Raw genomic sequence first — 16359 nt, 5'->3', positions numbered from 1 at the left:
TCTCAGCGCAAACATAATATACGTTTACGTACACAAAATGTTGGGCAGTGGAATCTGCTCCTCGCATAGAGAGGTCTGATGAAAGAGCCTTCTGTATCTATTTTGCATTGGTATAAATGATGAAAACTGCATACAGATGTCTTTCTCCAGCAACTGGCAGAACGCCTGCACTTCCATACAGCCATTTTGGATTTGGCAAGTCAAGAGATTTAATGCAACACGAGGAAGCATGAAGCGAGAGAAGGCAGGTGCTTACCTGCAAGATGTATGCAGCCAGTTCAAACACCACTTCACTGTCAACCTCAATGAGTTCCTTGAAAGGTGAAGAAAACAAAGAAAAAGAGAGTTGAGTCTGTTTGAGCTCCTGCAAGAAGAACGTGCATCACCTCCTGGCTACTGCCAGTTTTCTCCCCTGGCTAGGCTTCAAAGCATTCCCTGTGCTCCTGGAGACCAAAGTGAGGGAGAACCTGCCCACTCAGATGTGGAGAGAGCCAAATACTCAGCATAATGGCTTGGTAAATGAAGCATAACTGGGTGTGGCATGAAGGGATTCCTGGGAAGGAGGGAGAAGACAGGTGGAAGGGGGAGGATCAGGGTAATTTTTATTTTCTTTTGTGATTTAATGAAAGCTAGTCTGGTAAATACATTTTTTTTCTCCCCCAAATGTCACCCATGCTTCAGGAGAACATAGTCTTATCCTTGGCTGACAGAAGCAAGGACATGAGAAAATTTGTCTTTACTGAGGTTGTGTCAAAGACACAACTCCTTTGGCCCTTGCCCAGGCTAAACTCACAGGAAAAAGTGTAAAAATTCCCTCTTGCAGGCTGGGAGCTCTGGTTTTGGCCCCTTTATCTCTGTGAGCACTGGGGCTGGGGTTGCTTTGAGAATGAGCTGTGACAGCAGATCTTTTGGTAGATCTTCAGTGCTCCGTTCTATAGGATCCAGCCCCCAATGAAAGCAATCTTGGAGGGTCAGGTGAAATTGTGAGTGTTTTGCTTGGACACTGTGGTCACATGAAGGACACCGATGGTTCCACGAGATCCTCTCAGGGTCCTTCTGCTGGGCCTGTGATAGCAGCCACAGAACCCAGGGGTCCAGGCACTGCTCCATCCAAATTTGTGGGATGCAAACCGGCATCAAAGATCTTCTCTAGACCGTGCTTTTGCCAAGAAAGGGTGGACCAGATGACCCTTGAGGTCCCTTCCAACCTGATACTCTATGATTCTATGCTCGGGATGGGAAGCAGGAGTATTAATCTCATGGCCAAGTGTGCTCTCAAGTCTCTGCTCCCTACCAGTGTCAGCTTTTGGGAAGAGAGTGGGCTTTTACTGAGATACTGTTTAGGCCTCAATTCTGCAACTAGATCTCCTAATGTTGTCTCCTACGTACGTGGCTATATACAGTGGGTCACTTCAGCGCACTCCTGTGGTGACTCTTCTGTTATATTTATTTAAGCTGCTGTTTTTAATATTTTACCTCATCTGGCAAGAAATGAGGGATCTAAATATAGATCACTGCTGTGATCCGTGCTCCAGCCAAGTCATGGCCACACCTCATTTACAAGCCACAATCGCTGCGTTGGCTTGTCTCTGGCAAAATCAAAAACAAAGGGAACAAAACAGAGGATAAGATCCAGGTGTCCTTGGCTTTCACTAGTGCCAGCTTTTTAAAATAAGCACTTCCTTCACCTCCTTCATAACAACTCACTGGGGAGTGAAGACCAGCTCTGCTGCGGGCAATAAACACACCTTCCCCGGTTCAGCTGAAGTGCCTGATTCATGCAGGCACCTGCACTAACGATGTGCCTGTGCCAAGGGAAGCGGCTGCTGCGAGATGTCGATTCAGCTGCAGGCAGGGCCGGGCTGGGACAGTCAGGTATATTCCATAGCGAGGGGCGATACGGAGTAGAACCAGAGCGCCTGGTCTTCCTCTCTCCTTGAAGCACCAGGCATCGCACGGACAAACCAGCCTCTGCAACCACACGTTGATGTTATGGCAAGTCTATGCTAGTAGGTAAAGTGGGCCAGAGCCCGTTCTCTGGCCCTAAGGGCACATGGCACAGTATAGCTCATGATTAAACACTCTTCCTCGCCCCCCTGATCCCAGTTGGGGTTGCCTCAGCTGTATTGGGAACAGGTGCTCATCCTTGAGCAGTGCCCAAGCAACGCCTGGGCTGGGGCTAGTTGGCGCAGGCCGAAACCCATGCCAGAACATGCTAGTAATTAAACAGCCTGACTGATGGAGGGACAGTGCCTAATGCCAAGCCCTGTCTTGTTTGGTGGCTTGGCCCTTCTGGGCAACAGTGGCTTGCTGGTCCTGTGCGAGGGTTTGGGTGGTCCATGAATGTCTCCTGATACAAGATGGTGGGCAAGAAGGAGCGGTGGGCACAGCCAAGAGAACAGCACCCAACACAGACCCAGCTGCCAACCAGGGGACCAACAGCCCCAAACTAAACAGGCCTCAGTTTTCTTCTTTCCCAACTTGACATGGGGACATTTGAGGGTCTGAGGTGCTAGCATAGCATTATGAACTACATTTATATCACAGACACTATGGTCTTTCCACGCTGCAGGGGAGCTTGGAGTGAAACCATCCATAGGAAGTCCAATGAGGAAACTTTTTGTGCGACAAGGAAGCTTGCAAGGTTTGGGAGCATGCAACACCCCCTGCTAGCTGCAGGGACGACAAGCACTGTCTGTGCTTGGACACCAAATCCCCCTTTCTGCACCTAGAGGATGCCTCCAGGCATGCCAGTCGGGTGCTCGCCCTGCATCTTAGCAGAGACTTTGTGCCCAACTTTCAAATTCAGCGCCCTTTTTAATAGCACAGCATGGCTTTACCATGGCTGCAAGTCAAATGGGGAAGGACGCGCATGGGAGACTGGGAATCCAGCAAGGATATTTTTGGATGGAGATGAGAGTCAGCTTGAATGTGCAACGTAATGGTTTCAGGAGAGGTCAGACTAAAATAGACCAACCTAGATCTGTAGGCACTTCTTTCTTTTTTTTTTTTTTTCTTTTTTCTCTCTTCTTCTTATTAAGCTTTCTCCAAAAAAAGAACGACAGTGTAAGCTTTTCCTGGCAACACTCCAGAAAGGAACTTCCCCCAGGAACCAAAATGTGATGCTTACTGAGCTCGTTGCTGGAGAGGGCTGACTAAGCACATCTAATTGCAGCCTTGCCAGAGAGCAAAGCCCTCTGCGCAGCTCAGCTCAGCAGCCCTGCCTCTTTCCTGGGCACTGGAAAAAAAAAGGCATTTTTTCTGGCTGCTACCCTGCATTTTAGGAGGTGCAAAGTTAGTCCCTGCATTTTAGTCCCTGCAGATGTCAGGAAGCGAGGTTTCAGATTCGGTGTAAGCTAGGTGGCTTAGCAGGTTGCAAACCTGCTGAGGGTTGCGGGATGGCGGTGCAATCACTCCCTGACCACAGCTGTCTTTTCCTACCTCTTCCTCCCTGGCAGACGGAGGTGAGTCACCAGGAATGGCCTCTGCCAGCACACAGGGAGGTAGGAGGGATCCACCCAGGGAATCCCAGCTGCTGGAAAACCTCTCCCAGTCCCGCACATCCAGCCCACCTGGCCGAGCCCTCACGCAGCCAGCCTCCACCCACCTCAGCGGGTTCTGGGACTGCTTGATTTTCCAGATCTGCTGAATTTTCTGGACCCTGTCCTTTCACTTGCACGTTTGGCTTGTGGCATCGGGGAAGGGATCAGCTTTGCAGCTCTGCTGGGGGAGCAGAGGCCGTGCCAGGACACCCTTATCTCTGGCACACAGAGTGCCTTGCAAGGGGCAGCTCTGAGTTCCAGCGCTGGTGTTTTCAATAGCCTGCCAGGCAGGGCTATTTCTGGTACAAAAAACATTTCTCCGTGCATGGCTTGTTGCCGTATAAGGTGATGTTCGGTACACACCCACAGACACCCTTCCCTGCCTCCCATACACCCACATGCTCACTCCCCCTGTCCCACAAACTCTGTCACACTGTCACACATATGTAGTCGTATGCATACCTAATACATTCTCACAGACGCACAAACTCTCACAGTACAGCCCCGCACGAACACAGTCCCCCACCCCTCACACACTCAGCTCCCAATGCCAACCCCCTCTCTCACACTCGCACCCCTTCTCGCACCCTCACGCTTCCCCTGCACACCCTCTCGCACACGAGCGGCCTCACAAACGCACCATTTAACCTTTCACAACCCCCCACCCCCTCCAAGGCTCCCGTTCCTCGCCGCCTTCCCCACAAGATGGCGCCCGCGCCGCAGCCCGCGCGGCCGCTGCCGCCCTCTTCGGGCGGGAACCGCGAACGGCGACCCCTCAGCACAGCGCGGGCACCAGCAGCGGCCGGTTTTTAACACAAAACCAGACGTTTGCTTCTAACTGCAAGCCAGTTTATAATTTTAGCAGCTGCAGATTCCCTCCTGCCAACCACAACAGTTACTTCCAGGGGTGTTTTACCTCAGAACTTCTGACAGGGAAGCTGCTGCCAAGTGCCAGGGAGGTTAGAGACAGAGGAGTGAGGGAGGGTCGGAGGAGGACGTATCATAGAATCATAGAATGGTTTGGGTTGGAAGGGACCTTTAAAGATCATCTAGTTCCACCCCCCTGCCATGGGCAGGGACACCTCCCACTAGACCAGGCTGCTCAAAGCCCCATCCAGCCTGGCCTTGAACACCTCCAGGGATGGGGCAGCCACAGCCTCTCGGGGCAACCTGTCCTAATGTCTCACCACCTTCATAGTGAAAAATTTCTTCTTAATATCTAATCTAAATCTACCCTTTTCCAATTTGAAGCCATTACCCCTTGTCCTATCACTGCATGCCCTTGTAAAAAGTCCCTCTCAACCTTTCTTGCAGGCCCTCTTCAAGATACTGGAAGGCTGCTATAAGGTCTCCCCAGAACCTTCTCTTCTCCGTCTCAAAGTCCAGGTGTGACCAGTGTAAATTTTGGGTAAGGGGATGCAGACCCAGACATCTCAGCCCACCTCAGTGCCGCCTGGAGCCCCCCAAGTCCTTACCTTGTAGATGCAGGACTTGGCGTTCAAGAAAAACAGTTCAATGGTGGCATTGTCCTTTAGATAGGAGATGCTTTCAATGTAGAACCTGAAAGAGACAGCAAGAGAGGTGAGACACAAGGAGGAACTACGGCAAAACATAAAAATGTACTCATTAAATGGAAAATGTGGTCAACAGAGTCATGATGAGTACACTAAAAATGAAGTTTCTTTGCTTATGACAGACTGGGGTCATGAAAGAGGCATGTGCATGCTCTAGGATGTGATCAGTCACCACCACGCCAGCCATACCAAAGGAACTGGATCATCAAGTGGATGATTTTGTTTCTAAATAATCCTTTGTTTTGCTTTTAAACTTCAAATAATCCTTTATTCTGTTTGCTTGTAAACTCCCCTTCATTCTCCATCACATTTTTGGCATTTCTTCTTCACTGCTTTACCTAACCTGCTCATTTCCGTCGTGTAAAATGTTCACTGACAGAAAACCGCTTGTGGGTTCCTTCCCTGTCCAGTTCAGCTCTGCATAAGGCAAATTTTATAAAGACTTCTTTACATATTTTAGCAGCTAGCATGTAGCAGCTATGTTTGCAGAGTAAGCAACCAGCAATAGTTAAGGACCTTGCACAATTTACCAGTACTGTGAGTAGCAATGCTGGGGATGAGTGGGAATGCCAATAATCGAATATTTTTTTTGGAGCTGAGATGACTTCTCAGAACTCGGTAGAAAGCTGACCAGCCCAAACCCTCAGTGTCAGAAAAACCTAGTCTTTTGCATTGGCTGATTATTCCAAATATTTGCAATTATGTTGAAAGCCCATGGTATATATGAGTCAGCTCGGTACTCCATGTCCTGTCTGCTTTCAAGGTTTGATCATTTGGCAATGAACTCCATGAGAGTTTTGCCACTGGCTTGAATTGGCTCCAGCCCTTAATTCTGCCTTGTCACCTTTTGGGGAAAAAAGCTCAGGATACCATCAAAGTTAATGACTGATTGTTTGATATAAGTGTGTTGTGTGTTCCTGTAGTAACAGAGAAAGCCTGGAGAGGTTCAGTGAATGTTTAAGGTGAATTTTGAATTTACTTTGTGTTTTAAGTAAGGAAAAAAAATTACATCTGTCTGCCCACCCTGTTTTATAGTGATCTTTAAGCTGCAGCACACTGGCAGCAATGTTCCTTACATAAATTCCAGCACTATCGTGCCTTGTCAGAGGCAATTAGAATAGGGAAGGTGCCAGGGAAATGCTGTCTGCATCAGGGACTTCAAAAACCGAGATACCTTAGAAATCTGGGTTGAGATGTGGGGTCCAGTTACAGAGAAACCTTTCTGCCTGACCCTACTGTCTGGGAGTGGAGCTGAGAGACCTGCTGACACCCCTGGGGCTTCACACAAGCGCTGGAGGGATTGTCCACGTCCAGCTGTTTGCAGAATCGAGGGCCTTAAATGTGACCTTCTCAGGGGTAAAGGTCAGGGCTTTGTAGTGCTTCTAAGTGTCTTCTGAAGACCCTTCAAAACAGTTTATTTCCTAACAGATACAACCAACTACTTGCTTGCTAGAGTGAGAGAAACATTTTGAGCTCTTGTTCATCTGCTAAAATACCCCTGCTATTATCCCACCTTCCTCCCCCAGAAGAGTTCAAATGAGAAATTAAAAAAAAAACAAACAAAAAACCAAAAAAAATAGTTGAATAACTATTACAAGCACAAAATTTCAACTTCTTCTTAATTTTTTTTTTCTGGTTTCCATTGGGTTTCACCTCCTGTCCTTGAAACCTCTGCCTTTTTTTTTTTGGCAAATAAAAATATACTTGGCTTTAAAATGCGAAAAAAAGATGCTGCATTAAAAAAGGAACCTTCTTACTAGATCTGCTCTCTGAGTGCAGCTGGCTTTCCATCTGCTGAATTCACAGAGAAAAATGATAATTTTACACGTTCTATGATTCTTTGAGATCCTCCTCTGCTTATCACCACTACCAGTGCTCTCCGAGTTGCGACGCTAGGATCTTTAATTCCAGGGTTAGAAGAAAACAGGAACATTTATTCCATTTTTGAATCCCTGTGAAGGTTAGCCAAAATGCTTTTTGTTTCATCAGATCAAACGAGACCATCCTCATCATCACTAGAGGGCAACATTGCATTTCTTAAGGCAGCAAGGATCTTTCCCAAGGCTTTCCACATAGACGTACACAGATTATTTTCCGTACAAAACTGAGTCTCTCGGAGCCTGCACATGATACTTCATCTTCACAAAGACCCCAGTTCTCAAATGATCTCCGGCGTGGAGAGTGTGCTGGGGAGCTACTGCTCTCACACATGCACCCAGACAAATGCAAAGCATGTGCACCAGGAAATTGGTGCTGCTTAACAGAAAACAGATTTGCAGGGAGAACTCTTTTGGGATTTTTCTGTGTGGCAAGCTCAGAAAACCCAAACCGGAGCAAACTCCCCTGAATTCACAGCCGCTGCTGCAACAACGGAAAGGGGAGGGAAAGACACGTTTTCTGCACTGATCGTGAATCTCTGTCAGACCTCCTCCTGTTACCACCTTTTTCAAAAACGGGGAAGGAAACCACACTTCACAATGACCGATGTCAGTGACTAAGGAGGCAGGAAGAAGCACCCAGCTGCTAAGGCAATGAACCAAGCAAAAAATCTGGGTTAAATTCCAGACTCGGACGCAGGTTTCCTTCATGACCTTCAGAAAATCATTTAGCTGCTTGGGGCTGTTGTGCTGCGTTTAGAAAATACTCCTCCCTCCTCTGCGCCCCTCTGTCTGTTTTGCCTGTTGAGCTTATAAGCCCTTTCTTAATGGTGTGTTTCAAGATCATCAGTTTTAAGGGGCAACTCTCAGATTTCTGTTGAGTACTCCCCTGAGAGCAGCATTCCTCCATGTGCTATGAAGCTGATATATCCGGGGAGTAATGGATGGGCTGGACAGAGAAACAGGCAGTACAATGTGTCTGACACTTCTGCTCCGCTACCTGCATCTCTTGCAATACAGCCAACAAACCGCTTTGCCTCAAGCGGAGGTTTTCTGATAGCCAGCAACTGTTGCTATGAGAAATTAGGTGCCTGCAAGAAGGGGGGGAACACCCCAGGAGAATTTTTGAGTGTAAAAACCAGAGAAATAATTTTGGAAAAAGTTTAAAAGATCAGCCAACGTTAATCTATTTCTGCGTTCCCCATCCCTCCCCTCCTCCGGTAACTTATAATTCATGAAGTACATTTTCTAAGCATTAATTAAATAGACCAGTGAATATTATGCTGGGTAATGAACACAAAGTGCCTATCTTGCCTGCTCCCTCTCAGCGGCAGGAAGCTAATAATGAGTACTGGAGAAGGTATCTTGGAAGACTTCAGAATCTGCTGCATCTGAAACGTTTAAGGCTTTTTAGCTGCGAGGACACGTCTTGTACTGATCAGATTGCTCTATATTAAGCGTTGGTTAACTGACAACTTGCTCTGAGACAGCTTAAGCCCCCTCACACTGTGATGAATGGCAATTCCCATCGTAACCAGCCAAGCACAGACATTTTTATAGCAGTGCCTGTGAGAAGCAGCTGTGGAAACTCCTGATCCTTGGGTGATTGGAAACTGGCACTACTGTAATTTCTGCCTTGCATTACACACGTGCCCACCACCGACTTGCAGCAGGGAGAAATGCCTGACTGAGCATTGGACTCACCAGTTTGATTACTGGTCCTTCAGGAGACGGAGAATCCCTGGCCGCTGCTGCCAGCCTCATGCGTGAACCCAGTTTTGTGTGTGCAGATGGGCAAATTTAGGACTTCTGGGAAGGTGCTTGATCCCTAGTGCTCTGTCCTTGCAGTGGGGATAGGAGGCCTCAGGACTATCAGGGAAACGGCCTCCAAAAGCACCTGAGCTGGTGGTGTGCTTGTGTGGCCAGTGAGAGCTGAAACGAGCAGCACTCTCAATTTCCACACACCAAAAGAAACTGTCAGAGAAAAAATATTTAGCATCACCACTAACACACAGCTCTGCACGTTTCCCATCAGCCTGAACTTGGCCATCCATCACCTAGCGGGGACCAGGCTCTGAGCAGTCGAGTTCCTGACTGCAAATGTACTGTTGTAGCATTTGAGATCACAAGCCCATGTGTTTATTTCCAAGCAGAACCTGCCAAACGGTAAAAATATTTTACTGTGGTCTTCAACACAATCATATTAGAAGCATGATCACAGCAAATGGATGTCTTGTCTGTGCAAGGTGCAATCTGTCCTGGGGCAGTTATATCATCATAGTTCTGGTGATGTTTAACTCTGGTGGGAACCAGCTGGTCCAAAAGGCTTTTATCCAACAACAAAAAAACTTTTTTTCAACAAGAAGAAGCACCCCGAAAACTCCCAGTCTGGTGCTATGGTGTTGCCTTCCAAGAAAATTCAAAAAGAACACTGAAAGGACTTTGGAAGACCTCAAAAAGGTTTAAACACTTGGTTTCACTGAGGAACAGCATCTTCTTGAGGAGTGCCCCTGCCAGAAAAAACTGTCATTGAGTCCTAACTAGAACAAACGGTCCCTTTGCCATCCAGAGAGCGCAGACCAGGCAAGGGCATAGCAAAGCACTCTGTTGTTGCTGTTGTCTCTCCTCAGATGTCTTGCTGCCCTCAGAGGCAGGCAGTGGGGTGGCCACAGGGGCACAGGAGGCAGCCAGGCAGAGGGACATGCCAAAGCAGGTAGCTCTGGCGTGCTGGTACAGTGCTGTGTCAGAGGGCCAGTCAAAACAGAGGCGGGCAGTGCCAGGCAGTGACAGAGAGGCCAGTGATGGCACTGAGGGTGGCTGCTGCTGATCAAGGTGACCGTGACTGATAACAGTGTGGCAGTGTTTTTGGGGTGAGTTCCTGCCTTTTCTAAAAGGCAGGAGCTGGGGACTCAGTATTGGCAAAGGCGGGGTACCTTCCCTCCAGCCCTGTGATACTGCTTCCATTCAGGGAGGCAAAACACCCATCTTGGGCCTATTATGAATAGAAAAGGGGAAAAATCCCAGAATAACAATCCCAAGTGGCTCTTCTCTCCCCTGGTGAAAACATTATTTTTCCCATGAAAAGAGAAAATAAAGGGTAAAACCAGATTTCATGGAAGAAGTCAGAATGAAGCGAAAGGATTTTGGTTTTGATGTGCAGTCACCTTGCCTGGCGTTTTCTCCTGCCCTAAGTGGGAAATGCCCTCAGACCCAAGAGGAAGGTTTGAAATGGGCAGAGGAGTCTCCGTGTCCTTCCCAGCTGGCTGACTCCATTCTGGTTAGGATGCAGGACAGAGCTGTCAGCAGAGTTCGGTGGCTCTGTCAATGGACTGCCTCTTATTTCATTGTCACAGAGCAATGGATAAAGGAGGAGACCCCTTTTCTGCCTCATCCATCCTGGGGTCTGGCTCATTATCCCTCACCATGTCATTTAAAACCTCAGAGGATAATTTGAAAAATATGAGGCCATTTGCTAACCAGGAAAAGAAAAATCACATGCATTGGTATAATGGACTTAAATGCAGATGTCATTATGTCCAGTGTCTCATGCTAAATGAGTACTCTGAGCAGCTCAGGCTGCAGAGTTCCTTTTATGTTCCAGCCGTGTTTGCTAATAGCCATGGTTGCGCACTTTTATGTGCTGACACTTAAAGCAGACAATGGTCATGCTAAATAGTTGGCCTGTTAAGTAATCAGCCAGGAATGAAAATCAACAGCTCTAAAAAGCTCCATTTACCTCCCCTTCTGAATTAATTTCGATTCTGATCCCATGTTCCTGTCTCCTGTGCTTGTGCTGTGCTCAGCCCCCCCTGCCCTTGCCCAGCACCTGGGCTTGATGCAGGGGACAGGACCAGCAAGAGAGACCTATGTCAACTTTTGCCTCATTGCAAGGAAGCCACAAAACTAGAGGTGAATGTGACTCCAAGAATACAGGGAATTGCAGCTAACAGAAAATAGCTGTGGATATTGTTTAACCTGAGCCTGTTCCCTCCCTCTTTCCCACCACCTGTACCATACTATCAAGCTGTTTGCACCTTTACCCACCACCCATCCATTTTTCTCAGTGTTTGTAAGAGGTTCGCCCATTGAACTCCCGGAAAACCATGCGTTTTGGGGATATTTGCTCATTCCTACGCCTCGTCTTCTCCACATACAAAGTACTAAGGGATCTTCTTTGGAACATATAGAGACAAGCTCTCTTCTTCTCTTCCAGGCTGTACGTCCTGGGAAGTAACCAGACAGTGCTCCAGTACCAACATCGAGAAGGAATCAAGGCAGTAGTGCAGGCACATTCCTCCCTTATGCTTGGGTACAGCATCAAGCCTCACCTGCAAAGGTACTGACCTCAGTACAGGGAGGCCTCTGCCCTCTCACCAGGTGGGGGACCCGGCCTGAGCACACCATAAAAGCAGCGAGCCACCTCAATATATTCTACAAATCGCTCCACCCCTGAAATGTCCCCTGGAGCTTAGCTTGCAAGAGAAGCACATCTTTGCACACAAAGGCTGTTAGAGCTCCTTTTGGCTCAGAGTGATGTGGTTATCTGTCCCAAATGTGAGGCGAGAGCAGTGACGGGCTCCCAGGAGCGCGCTGCCTTCCTCCCCTCTTCTCCCTCAAGCACCGGGGGAATTTCCCCACACTCAGCACCAGCCCAGATCTTTCCTCCTCTTTGATCCTTACCAAGAGTGACATTTTGGCTATTAGAGGTAGCTCACTGGGTGCACTGTCTTGCGTAACACCATCCCTCAGTATTTGTAGACCATCTTTCAGCTGAGGATCTTGAACCATTTTAGGAATAGAAATCTCTCCAGCCCTTCCATCGCGTTGTCAGCAGCACGCAAAGGCATGATTTGGCTGTGAAAGCTGGCATGGGGTTTACTTACTCACTGGCTCTACCCCTTTGTTCAATGCCATGGTGATGGGACCCCTCATAGCAGACCTTTCTGCTTGCTTCACTGGTGCCAGCAAATCACACCCACTGGTGTAAGGTATAAATGCACAAATTGCAATGAAAATGGAAACTATATCTGCATGACTTTGACCCAGTCAGGGAACCTGTGTGTAGGCATCGACATAGCTGTTGCTGCTTGATCCAAATTAGGTACAAATCCTACACCGACAGCACCCATCATTTCTGCATAGTACCTATCATGTTGTCTAAATGCTTCCCAAAATTAGACAAGACAATGCTGCCAGCATCAACACATTCAAAAAGTGGCTCAAACCAACACATTTTTACAATGCTGCTTTTTCTTCCCCCTCGGGTGGCTGAACGGAAAGGAAAAACAACTTATCCCCTTCTCTAAACACAGCTCACTTATACAAATATATTCCCAGTTAAGCAGAAAACAGAAATGATGTTATGGGACTCAAGAGCCAGACTGCTATTAAGATGTGTGTGTAATGGATGGCTTAGCTCAGAGCTGTGTGCTAAGTAGCAGAGCCCCATTAGTTCCCTTCCTCAAGCAAAGGTCAGTTTTCACACAAGTAAATCTTCCATCCGGACAGAAGTTTCTCATATCTCTAAAGAGACTCTGAGGAGCAAAGCCTCCCCGCAGGCAATTTATTACACCTTCCCCCCTGGTGAACAGAGCAGGGGGCCACCCTGAGAAGGCGGCAATAAATTGTCTGCAGGGAGCCTTGTCTTCCCACACAAACAAGGTCTGAGCGGCTGTATTTATCCACTGCGGCTGGGGGGGAGGAGGGACTTTGCAGGGCTGCTGGCTTTGGGGATCTTCCCGCTTAGCATACGCACAGCTGATGCACACCAACCAGCAAAACACACGTACAAAGAGATCTGAGTTATGGCACACCTTTGCTGGACTTTATAGACAGAGGAGATCACGGTAACCCCTGAAACCAGCTTGGTTGGACTGGGTTGGTTATGTGGGTTTAATATTCTGATTTTTGCTGTTGTTTCTACTGCACCCCAGCAATGCATGGAGCTGTAGAGATATAACGTGAACGGGAGGTGTCTCCTAGTCTCCCTTATATGTAGCACAAACTGCCTGTGAGCTTGGTGTGGGGAGTTACCAGCTCAGTGCTGGTAGGGAGGGTGGGTGAGGGAGGCAGAACAGCTGGACGGAGCTCAGAGAAGAGACAGCTAGCCATGAGGATGAGGATGGAGCACCCCAAGGAGCGGAAACATCTCAGACCAGTTTCCTGAACTCTCCTGGGATGGCAAAGTGAGGTCCAGCACCACTCTCCTTGCAGCTCCCCTTGCAGAGGGGTCTGCAGCCGACCCGGGAAGAGCAGAAGAGCAGAGCAATTTGTGTATATATGATTTTTCCCCAGCATCTTCTCCTGGGTGCCATCAGGTGAGATGAAGCATATCCATGGGTGAGAGCAAACTCTGCCACTTCTCTCCCTGTCCCTTGCCTGCAAAATTGATGTCTTTGATAATCTGCTCAGGTGCCTTTCCACAGTTCCTGGAAACCACGGGGCAGAGAGGGGGCTGCTCCTTCTCCCTCCTCAGAGGGGAGAGACAGGAGCTGGCGATTCCTCATTCCCTGCTTGCAGCAAAGTGGTGGAGAACCACATATCCTCTCTGGTGGGGAAAAGTGTGGATGGAGAAACACAGCCCATTGCATGTGAGGCAAATAAATTGCTCTGGTTAATTTAGTGTGTTTCTATTCCGCTCTTCCTGCTGTAGCAAGCTGCTGTCATCACCAACCCCCCTAATCTCATTGCTCGGAGAAATGCAAAGCTACGTGGAAATGAATGGCATACACAACCATGGTGTGCTGGGATCGCCGCGTGGGTGAGTCAAGCAAGTTGGGAGCAGGATGCCATGAATCTGCACCCCATGTGTGCCTTCTGGCCAATGCAGGAGGCAGCAATATATTTCAGCAACAGGTTGTAAGGTCCATCTAGCCCTGTGAACAACCCATATTAGCAACCACTGTCTCCCTTCCAGGGTCAGCTTTTTCCAGGTGGTCTCCTGCTTCTTTTATTTTTAACGTTAGTCTTTTTTTTTTTCACGGAATATAGGTTTAAAGACTGGGTATAAAGGAGGGCTGAAAAACTAAAATAGCATAAGGCCTCATTAGCAGCTGAAATCTGGTCCAATTCTGTTCAGGTCGTCAGGCAGAGCCTTGTAGCTAGGAAATGCCTCCTCAACCCTGGCTGTGCCAACCCTATTTGAAATTCTGAATTTATAGGCTGCCCTTGATGCACACAGAGGGGATTCATCAGGTGAAAAGAGGCAGCTACAATGCAGATGCCTACATCTGAGCAGGGGTCTGAGGTCAGAGAAGAGACATAGGTATTTTAGACTTCAACTTACTGAATTCCAAAGCAGTCATCTAAAATAAGTTGGGTGAATTGTTCCTGAAAAGTGCCTATTTCTTTCCAGTGGTTATACAGGCAGGCTGTGCTAATTAGCCCTGATGTAGAGCTGTCTACCAGGTAAACATCTCAGGTTTGGTGTGATGAGTTCCACCTCAGACATCTGTCCCACCTGCCTCGCACCTGGACCACCACTGGTGCACACAGAGCTGTGTTCCTTCAGGTTAAAGGAAGCAGTGACGCGTGTGAGCTCTGCACTCTGTGTTTCAGTGCTGGTTTTATTATATCTCTAAGGCCACTTTGTTCTGTAGTAACTGTGGTAACCTGGCAAAACATCTGGCCTCAATATTGAGAGTCCTGAGCCCCCATGCTGACTTCAGCCTAGCCAATGCGTATGAAAACATGCCAGACGTTGCTGGACACGGGCATTCCTTTGTGGGAATACTGCCGGGCCATAGATACAAACTCTGCCCCACAGTGTATTTGAGTGTTGAGGATTTATTTCACATTTTTTTCCATGCCTTTCTCAAAGAAAAGCCTTTCCATGTGAGAGAGATTCTGATTTAGCGTGACGACTTCTGCAGTGAATTGTCACTATTTAGCTGGTGGAGCTACCCTGAGAACACACATACTCATTCCTGGGAAAAGATCCACCAGTGAAGTGAATTTTATTTGCTGAGCTTGTTCATATAAATTAACAGCATGACAAACAGCCAGCAGATAAAGAGATCAGACCCATGCTGGTGGTTCCCTAGCTAAGGATTGCTAATCCCACAAGGCCATTGTTTGAGGATGAGAATTCACTGCGAAGCCTGGTCAACTGTGCTTTCCATGAACAAACAGCGTGTCTATGCTCTGGTCCTCCCTCACCTCAAAAATTTACACAAAGGGAGTAACTTTGCCTTCCTTCTCCTGCCTGTGTGAGTCGGAGCAAAATGCTTCCTTCCCTGCCAAAAGTGTAACAATCTTTATCTGAACCCCTGCTAGCTCTGTTTTCCTCTGACATCCTTGCTGCCTGGGTCTCCACATTTTAGTCTCCCACCCTTTGCCACGCAGCTCATGTTGTGAAGTGCAATTTCACTGTCCTCTTCTGGTCCCAAAACACCTCTGTAAAATCAACTAGTCAAGCAGTCCCTCCTTCCTTCTTCCCCATCCTTCGCTTCTCCCAGACTTTACCTGTGACTCTCATCTGACTTGTTTATCTGCACTGTTAAACCCTCTGAGGCAGGGAATGAGTTTCACCAACAACCAAGTGACCAGGGCTTTAGAAAGCCACCCGGGGAAGCTAATTCTAAGATGAGAACTAACATTGCTCTCATCCTCCAGGCATCCCACCTCCCCTGCAAGACACATGGCACTCCCTCTTGCTTTCGTGTATGGCTTTAAAACTATATAAATGGATATTAGCAGAGACTCATAAAATAATATTGCACAAGAATAGCCATGGGGCAGTTCACAGCTGCCCAAGCAGTTCTGATTGCTTCCTAGATTCCTACATTGTTCTCAGTGGAAAGCTTCCAGAGAAGCACTAGATGACAACCTGAGGACAGAGAGGCTTCAGTTAGCTGTGCAAGTGTACAAGGGCAGAAGCAATTTCTTCAGAACTAATGCTAAGAACTTCCTTATAAAATCCTTCTTTGACACAGTCCTGTGAAATTTTTGGTCTTTGATTACAGAAGAGAGTAAAGAAAGACACTGGACATCAATGTTCAACAATGTCAACCCCCAAGGAAATGTGTGTCAAAAGATGGAGCTTCAACAGTGCTGCAGAGATTTAAATACGGGAGGAGAATTTCACGCTGCAAAGCTTGTCAAACTTACTATTTTCAGTATGGTTCTTCCAAGAAGCCTTTGCTTAAAAAGGCATGCATCCTTTAAATGTACTTTTAGAGCGATCTAAAAACTACAGCATCTTTGGTGGGCATGCTGCCCATCAACATTGCTGCAGGCATGTTAAGGGTAAAAAAAAAAATTGCTGGTCACATAAAAGGTGAAAATGGTTCCTCTGTAGCTTCTCCTCTTCACAAACTGCCATTTACAATTCTTGCCTGAAGCTTAATATCTTCAGTAGTTACCCCG

At 47.7% G+C, this 16359-nt stretch overlaps 1 protein-coding gene across 7 annotated transcripts in view; it reads right to left on the bottom strand.

Annotated features, from left to right (window-relative positions):
• Nucleotides 1-16359, bottom strand: part of FRMD4A (FERM domain containing 4A) — a 390969-nt gene that overhangs the window by 78323 nt on the left and 296287 nt on the right. For all 7 annotated transcript variants that reach the window (XR_010069575.1, XM_063323590.1, XM_063323591.1 and 4 more), the window contains 2 exons: nt 5018-5102; nt 257-313 (listed from right to left, as the gene is read on the bottom strand). Coding sequence is in view for 6 of the 7 variants with exons in the window: in XM_063323590.1 (XP_063179660.1) it covers nt 257-313; nt 5018-5102 (142 nt within the window). In the remaining variant the exon portion in view is untranslated. The remainder of the gene's footprint in view (nt 1-256; nt 314-5017; nt 5103-16359) is intronic.

The sequence above is a fragment of the Chroicocephalus ridibundus genome, chromosome 1, assembly GCF_963924245.1.
Source record: "Chroicocephalus ridibundus chromosome 1, bChrRid1.1, whole genome shotgun sequence".
Lineage (NCBI taxonomy): Eukaryota > Metazoa > Chordata > Aves > Charadriiformes > Laridae > Chroicocephalus > Chroicocephalus ridibundus.
Note: the sequence above shows the minus strand (reverse complement) of the source record. Positions and strands in the feature narration are given on the sequence as shown.